We start from the raw sequence: 8,372 nt of genomic DNA on the forward strand, positions 1-8,372 counted from the left end.
GGCAAAGCCGACCTCATTTTGTTGGGATCATGAGGGCGGCACGCCGAGGTGATCGCTGAACTCAAGGGTCTTCCGCATACGAGGAGTTTGTTCATGGCGCAAAGACGAGAATGTTACCATGGTCTCCCATACTACGAGAGATCAGGGATCCGCGTCTGCCGCGTAGCCAGTTCCACAGTTAGGCAGCCGAAGATACTCAAGGTTCCGAAAGAGCGGCCTGACCCAAATTCGCCCGGGGACCGAGCCAGGGCTCCGTTAACGCGCGAAGATAATGCTTGATCCCGTTGAGAGTCCCTGTTTTCTACCCCGTGTGACCGACACGACCTCCGCACAGATGTGCGCCTCCACCCGAGACCTTTTCCCCCGGTGTACACGAAAAGCTGGTTTCGCGCTGCTGCTTGTGCCTTTAGAGATGCAACTACACCAGGTGTCCGTCTCGGACAGAGGAAGTTTGGGCGCTACTCCGACACAAGAGGTGTGCGGATCTTTCCGATAGTAGTCTTCCGTGGCAATGCGCCGGACAGGCTTGCACAAAAAAGAACGTATCTTCTCGTGCATACAGCTGACGCACGGATGCCACTCCAAAACATGCAACGACATACGGCGATGTCAATTTCTCCCTCGGGCGCTGCGCAGTGACGGCGCCCCGAATTATAGCTAAACTTGGGATTTCTCTACCGAGCTACCGAGCCTAGCACTCCCGGATTCACTTCACCGTGTGCTGGGCACGTACGTGCCAGCACTTCAGTAACACACGTCAGTCGGCACAGGAGAACACATGTCAGCACGGAGGTCTGCTGCCCCTGCTAACTGCGGTAACCTGCCTTACACTGTACAATGTCCTTCCGCGTGGGTGGGCACTTCCAAGCCAGCGGCATCAAGGTCAGTGGAACTGGGGCCCAGCTAGCTGCTACGGGTTGGCCTTTCGGAGCTCGGCGTCTGGGAGGTTCGATGATGCATGAAAGCTGGATATGGAGAAAGGGTAATTCGGGACTATGGGTTTCGTGGCTTTCTTTAGAAGAGAATTTGGGTCCGACAGCTGTAGCGTAAGAGTTTAGGGCATCTTCAGGGAGTAGAGACAGGAGAAGATTGCTATACGACTGGAAAGACGGGGCTGGCTGGGCCATAGCACCGGGTGTATGATAGAGAGTGGGCGAACCCTTTCACTTGCTTGTTTTGATTTTCTTCTTTCAATGAAGTATCGTACAGTCTGCCCGCCTCGGCTTTCTCTTCTGTCTCCTTTGTGGAAAATGCTGCTTAAACCCCAGTCACCCGGACTTCTTTTCCGCGACGACGTCCGCGATTCGTTCTAGCCCCTTCTCCACAGCTGTGTCGATACTCCTCTGAAACAACGCCTTGCCGGCTGACGTCGGTGTATTTTCCTTCAGAAAGGCCAACACCAAAATTTTGCCACTATTAGTGTTTGCCTGTACGTTTCGTTGTTGGTGCCTGGCTTGTTTACTATCACAAGCCGCTGAGTTCTTGGCGTCGCACTCGGACAGTTCATGATGGTGGCTGTCACTGTTACGTTGGTTAGCCAGAACAGACGTCACGAAGCGTAGGTTTCAATGCAGTGAAGTGCTTTGTTTTAGGTTTTCGGTCTTGTCCGCATGTTCGTTTCCCGAACTCACTTGATTTTTGGCCGGCTGTGCTCAGTCGGAGTTCTCTCGCAGGGCCGAGTGGTATATAAGATTCTCAGCCCTTTTCTTTCTTTCACAGGATCTCGTGGTTCTCCTTCCTCCGATGTCGTTTTAGGTCTTTGGTTAGGACTCCGTGCCTACTGCTTGGTATTCTACTCCGTTCATCGCTAGAGTGGCTGTATGAAGCTGTCTAGTACAGGGCTTCGTGAACTACATCCTCTTTGCGCAACGCAAGACTCCCTCTTTCACGTGTGGTTTTTTCCAGTGTTTCTTGTTTCTTTCTCTCGCTTTGCCACCTCTGTGGTATTTTTCTCTTTCCCAGTGGGTGCCACCGTACTTCCCTTTCTGTTTCCGGTGTTGGTCGGTCTCGTATAAAGCTGTATTCTTTCTCTCATCTACCCTCTTCTTTGCCCGGAGGCGGCTGGTGCTGGTGACCTCAGGGAGAGTTTACTGTCAATGTCTCGGTAGATATACTCCCACTGTCTGTCTTAGTTGCGTGTATCACAAGTCGTTCTTGACTTGCGCAAGGCAACTTAGAAAAGGTTCTGATTTTCTCTTCTTCCCGTTCCCCGCCTCTGGTTACCTCTGTGTTGGGTTTTCCCTCTCCGTGCTTTTGTCTCCCCCGTTTGTTTACAAGGAATTGCATGAGCCTTTCTCACTCAAAATTATTTGCTGAGTTGAACTGAACTCTCCATCTGGCCGCGGAAAGCGTGTGCCGTCATGATGGCGACCTTCTCATCTCGCAGGTCACACTTGCTTTTTCTTTGGTCTCTTGTTTCCACTTCTTTCCTGTTTGCATCTCTGTGTTTCTCACCCATTACGCCGCAACACTCCGCACCGTCATCTTCGTCTACTTCCTATCTTCCCTCTCCGCCTCCTCTAGTATATGTGTCAGCGTTACATCAGGATGGTAGTACTCGGGCACATTCACATCCATCGTCTTTCTCAGAACTTCATGCGTCTCTCCTTGGACAGAGTACGAATACAACAGCAGCGGTATCCCAAGGAGGAGGAGGCAAAGACACTTCAATACAGGAAGTTGATGAAATAGCCTTTCGCGCAGCCGAAGCAGCTGCAGCAGCTTATGTTAGAGCTCATGCAAAGGGTGTTGAACCGCCGTCTTTAGCAGCTGTTATCCCCGAACAATACAATCCTCTTGCCCCTGATACTGACACTGCCCAGGATCGTGACGGGGCCTCACAGACTGCACTGACAGGTGTGAAGAAGGGGGGCGGATCTCTTTATGCCGATGGAGGCGAGTGTATCATCTTTGCCGCGGAAGAAGGCGACAATGATAAGTAAGCCGTTGGGGGTCTCCCTCTTTACCATCACCTTCATACAGTCTCGAGGCGCCTTTTGTTCTCTGACGTCCTGTCTTGCTTCCCTTCCTTCTCTCGTTCTTTCGACTCCTAGCGAACACAGTTTGCGACACAGAGGGGACAATGTGCCTTTTACTGGGACTTCAATCTTCCGTTTGTCTGTAGCTCTTCACGTGCGGCGTCTATATATATATATATAAGTATAGGTCTCCGAACTAGTAGCAGAAGCAGTAGTAAATGCATGAGGAGTCTCCTGCATGCGACGATAGAGCAGATCAAAGGGATGAGTATCGCCGTTGACGCGAGGTATGAGGGGTCGGTTTGACATGGAGGAGAAGCCTCAAAGTAACACACCGGTTAGTATATCAGATTCGTGTAAGGCTTGTAAAGGTAGAGACCTCTTCAGTTTTCTCTTCATGTTCTTTTCGGATGCGGCTATGTCCTGAGTGTGCTAGTTAGTGATCTTCCTGTCCTGGTGTGTTAGCTCATTTGGATGGCGGATATAGTAGTGCGTCTCTCTCCTGTCATTCTTGCGTGTGGTTGTCTGAAAAGAAAAACATGCACATGTCTACCTACCCGCGAACATATATATGTATATTTTCCATAGCGTTAGTAGGTGGTGAGAGTCTGTTTCAAGGAGGTAGGAGTAGTCGCAAGAGACCGTCCGTTCTCCAAGGCGAAGAGAGGTCAAGTGTCGTCTTGTCTTGAGTATTCACTAGACTTCATATAGATAGAGATGCACTATGTGGACGATAACCGCATTCTGCATTGAGATGTAGATCTAGTAAAATCATTACTTAGGCTCCAGTCAAGATAGGAAGAGTTAAAATTAACTCCCAACTCGACGACGAAGAATATAACCATGAACTATCGAAGGGCTTTCCTATGCGTGCCTGTGTTACTTCTTTCATTCGTGCGGGTGACGACATGAACTTTACAAGAGTTTTCTTCATGATCCAAAGAAGCAAGCTTCATACCTCTCCATTTGGTTGGTTCATCTTTTCTCGCTTTCTGTTTCGTGTCTGTCGCATGTGCAGCTGCTCGTGTCCAGAAGGTTTTGTTCTATGTAACTGGGAGGATGTTTTGGCTGTAAGGGAGAGTCAGAAGGCTGTTGAAAGAGTCGCAAGTCGAGCTTGGGTCCGAGAGTTTCTTTTGAAGTCTGATAGACTTCCAGCACAGACTCTTTCCTCCTTTGATGCAGCCGCAGCTGCTGCTCTGCATACCAACAGCACCTATCTACGCAGCACGACTGGAGCTGATGTTGATAGTCCTGATAATACAAGTGTAAGCGGAAAGATCACACCCCTCACTGCTGCTGCTTCTGGGGAAGGAGGGACACCCGATGGCTCGACTCCTCTTTCTACCACTACTACTACTACAACAACAACAACTCCCAAGGAAGACATAGGATCCAATTTAGCCGAAGCAGAAAAGAGGGATAAAGCACTTGCTTCTGGAGAAAACTTGATGGTGAAGAAAGATTTAGCTTCAGATTTCGATCAAATTGATAAGATACAAAGAAGCCAGCTTCCTCCTGCATTACTTGAGCATGGAGATCAGCTAGCGAAACTGGCGGCAGGGAAAGTCGCTCCTGGGTGGTTGAAAGCTTTATGTAGTAACGATCCTCAAGAAGGATTCCAGGAATATAGTGTTTATATTGATTACGAGGTTGAGATCAGATGTGCAAACAACTCGACAAAAGAACTACCTGACTTCCAGTTTCAGTATGCTCTAAGTGAGTGACGCTTCCATCTAGCATTCTTTTCGTATGATGATGAGGCCGACGTCTTGTGATCTTGGCTTCCTTCTATGTCACGTGTAGCCTCCGCTTCAAGTAGAGATGAGGAAAAAGGTGGATACTGTATGTATGTATACATATGCATGTATTTTGATATATGTACATACATACGTAAACCTTTGGCTATGCAGTTCTGTATTTGGTTTTATGAAGCACGTGTGCTTAGAGGGGGATCTTCAACGGAAATTCGGGTGGTGTATATTATACACATGTGGTTCTTTTGATGTTTGTCTTACCTGTGCTGAGCTTTGTTTGGAGTTGTCCTCTGTTTTGCCTTAAGACGAGTGAGCGTTCCCACTCAGGTTGAGACAATCTTCAGCTCAGTTGTGGTGACTTCTCATCCTACATGGCTGTTCTACTATAAGCGATGAGGCGTCCATAGGACCTCTTCTCGCAAAGTAGACTCCTCTTTCCTGCCAGTATGCAAAAGAGATCTTCAGTGATTTGATCCGTTTCTTGGACGGAGCTGTTGATGTGCGCACACGTGTGTATGGAGGACCTTCCTTTCTTCGTTTCTGTACTCTTTCTGGAATCTGTAGGTATGTGCGTCTGTATGTATGACGTATAGCAAGTCATATCAGGGTGTACATTCTCCCTAGGTTTTCTATAGAGAAGGGGCTTCCACGGGAAGTGTTAGAACTATACAAAGTGGGATGGAATCCGCCATATTTCTTTTTCTCTTGGGTTTCGGTTCAGCAGTTCTTTCCGAGTTATCTATCTCACCTACGTGTGCGTGAGTATGTTTCTGCATGTGCCTGCTTACCTAGGTGGCACTCGATTCGTGATTCTCAAAGGCTCTTTCCGTCTTGTTTTTTGCTTTTTGTAGATACTTATGTCGACCCCGGCCGCATGCAGAAGTTGAAAGCGAAGACGGAAGGCTGGGCTCCTCGACATTGCCTAGTATCGGATTTCTATTTGTGCAGGAGAGCCCCTCCGGGAGTTACTAAGGTAATTTTCGTTACCGAACCAAAGGATCAAGAAGAAAGGGTTCTTCCAGTTCAGTCCATCCGTCGGCGTTTAACAGAGGATTTGTCTCCCTACAAGCGATTCTGCCGAGTGTTGGCTCAGTAAAGCGTTACACGAATCTTTGTCTTCATTGACTTTAGCCGGCTAGCTCGCTAACTGAGTTCGAAGGCCCTACTAGCTTTTTTCTAGATACATACTCCTATTATGCACGGAGCAGTACTCGCATCATGTTGACAAGACAACCAGACACGTTAAGCGCGAGACGCGAGGGCAGGGGGGGGCTGGGGTCACGTTGGAGAAGCCACGCTTGACGCCTATGCTTGCGGCGAAGCGGCTTTGAAGCGATCGTGCTCTCTGTATCAGTACGCATACTTGGATGCTCTCCCGTAGGGACACTTTCGAACTGCGCGGTGTGAGGGGCGGGGTCTGACTGATTCGTAGTGGGGAGGGGAGGAGGGGAGTACAGTCTGTGTATACAGTCTTGTGTATACACCTGATTTGGCTTTTTCTGTGGAAGTATTGATTCTGCCTCAACAAGTGGGCCTTGGTAAAGGCTAGTGCTCGTGTTCGCTAAGGGGAAGCTTTTGCCTTGTATAATTCCCATGTTTCCTTCCCTTTCACATGCATATGTCTACTGCACCAACTGTACGTATGTGTATACCTGTGTACACAACTGTATGGAGTGTCTCTTGCTGCCGGGAGTAGTCGTCCTGCTCCTATGTTCTACAGGAATGGATGATGCTTCGCGTATTGTCCTCTCTGGCATTTTCTCAGGTGAACTGCACCATAGAGGAGTGGACCGATTGGTCGAAGTGTGGAGAGGATAAAACTCAACTGCGCAAACGGAGGATTCTTAGGAGTGGTATGTCATTTATTATATGGAGCTAGACTCATCTACCTATCTGTTCCTGTCAGGCAAAGAAGATACCTCCCCCGCTCTTTGCGGTGGTCGTGTGAAATTCCCTTCTTATCTGCCCTCTTGATGTATATGTTTATGCTCACCTGCTTATAGCGATACATGGTGTTGAAACTCACTAGGTATACGGAGAGAGCGTCCGATGGATAGACGCTAGAGGTATGTTCTCGCTGTCTGACTTGGGCTCTATGTATTCGAGTATAGTGTACCTACCGGAATTGCTTTCAAGTGGACTCTACGTCGTCTACCGTAGATCACACTCGGAGAGCATCTGTGAACAGTGGACGACACGAGACGATGTCATTCCCTTGTTATGAGAAGCAGTCTCAGATACATGCATCAGCGGTTCTTTGCGTCTTTTTTGCGTGCACGGGGGGGGCATGCGGGCATATGCTTTTTTATTCGTCAAGGTTTAGACTGCCTTCATCTCTCTCCTTGCGTACCTTTCTTTGGGTTATGTTTTGTACGCAGGACAACACGGCGGAAATGTATGTGTCTGGGAGGGTAAGCAACCAGTTCATTCTGAAGTGACGGAGTCTCGGCCTTGTCAAGAGGGCAAAGAAGCAGAGAAACACTAATAGTTCTATCAGAAAGAAAGAAAGAGGGCTTCTATTTGGACATCCGCATATATATATATATATATATGATTGTTACTTCTTGGCGAACTGTATATAGATAGACATGTCTTTTCTATTCATTGCATTTCAGGGAGAATTTGTGTCTATCGATAGTCTACTCCCCCTCTACGGTGATGTCAAACCCGCCCCATCTTTCACTCATTTCCGAAGTGATAGGGATAATGAGAAAAAGTTTTTTATATTTTCCAAATGAAGAATCACAACATGCCGTCCGTCCGTTGTCTCCCTTGGTCTCTTCTAAAACGACGAGGTCATGAAAAAGTCTTGAGAGCGCAATATCCGCTGTCCCCTGCCCCGTCGTAAGCTCGAACTGAAAGGTTAAAAGACAGGCTCTTCTACTTTCTATTCCCCCTAGGCAAGACAGACGAAATACTCTGGAATCAACGTAACAGTTTGTCTTGAAAAGTTGATGGATCTTCAATACAATTGACCTCTTCGTATGCGAAGATGCTGAGGGTTCGAGCTCACTTCAGAAATGGATGTACGGACACCTCAGGTTATTCAGCAGTGATACGTCCAGGATGTGTCTCTTGCAGTCGGTAGAACGCGAGCGGCGACCTCAAGAATAAAGATAGGTCTCGCTTATTTTCTAGTTTTGAAACCATGAGGCACGGAGCAGAGAAGAGGATAGAGAGAGCAAGGGAAAGTTTGTGGACTAGCGGTAACAGAATGTGTGCGGTTAATTTGGAGACCATCCTGGGAGCAAGAGGCGGATGCAGATTTGTCGTTTCATCGGGGTTTGCCGTAGACACTGAACCCAGGCTATCTGTTGAGATCGTTCCTTCTGAGACAACTCAACGATAAGATAGGTCCGGATGGGTTGTGAAACAACTATACACGACCTTGCAGGCACGAGATACACACGTAGTAACTGTCCCGTTACTCAGTGTCTACCCGTCTTACTCTCAACGTCCTGTAGAGAGTAGAACTGAGTCAGTTCAAGTGAGCTTTCCTTAGAGCTCTCCGAGTGATAGGTAATAATGAATCGGGATCATCATGCATTTCCCTTTAGCTGAGGACGACTAGGGCAGGCAGGCCATTGATTTTTTCTTCATGGAAAAGGGAATGGATGCTTTAGATGAGATTCACGGAGAA

The 8,372-nt window shown here is 48.1% G+C and overlaps 1 protein-coding gene across 1 annotated transcript; it reads left to right on the forward strand.

Moving 5' to 3' along the window:
• Nucleotides 1-952: 952 nt before the first annotated feature.
• CSUI_004137 (sporozoite protein with an altered thrombospondin repeat spatr) lies at nt 953-7,615 on the forward strand. Its single transcript, XM_068064332.1, has 5 exons — nt 953-2,938; nt 3,997-4,694; nt 5,584-5,705; nt 6,498-6,585; nt 7,111-7,615. Exons 1-5 carry the CDS (start codon nt 2,361-2,363, stop codon nt 7,215-7,217), a joined length of 1,593 nt encoding a protein of 530 aa, XP_067923694.1. The 5' UTR covers nt 953-2,360; the 3' UTR covers nt 7,218-7,615.
• The last annotated feature ends 757 nt before the right edge of the window (nt 7,616-8,372 follow it).

The sequence above is a fragment of the Cystoisospora suis genome (genome assembly GCF_002600585.1).
Source record: "Cystoisospora suis strain Wien I chromosome Unknown contig_1877, whole genome shotgun sequence".
In the NCBI taxonomy this organism is placed as follows: Eukaryota; Apicomplexa; class Conoidasida; order Eucoccidiorida; family Sarcocystidae; genus Cystoisospora; species Cystoisospora suis.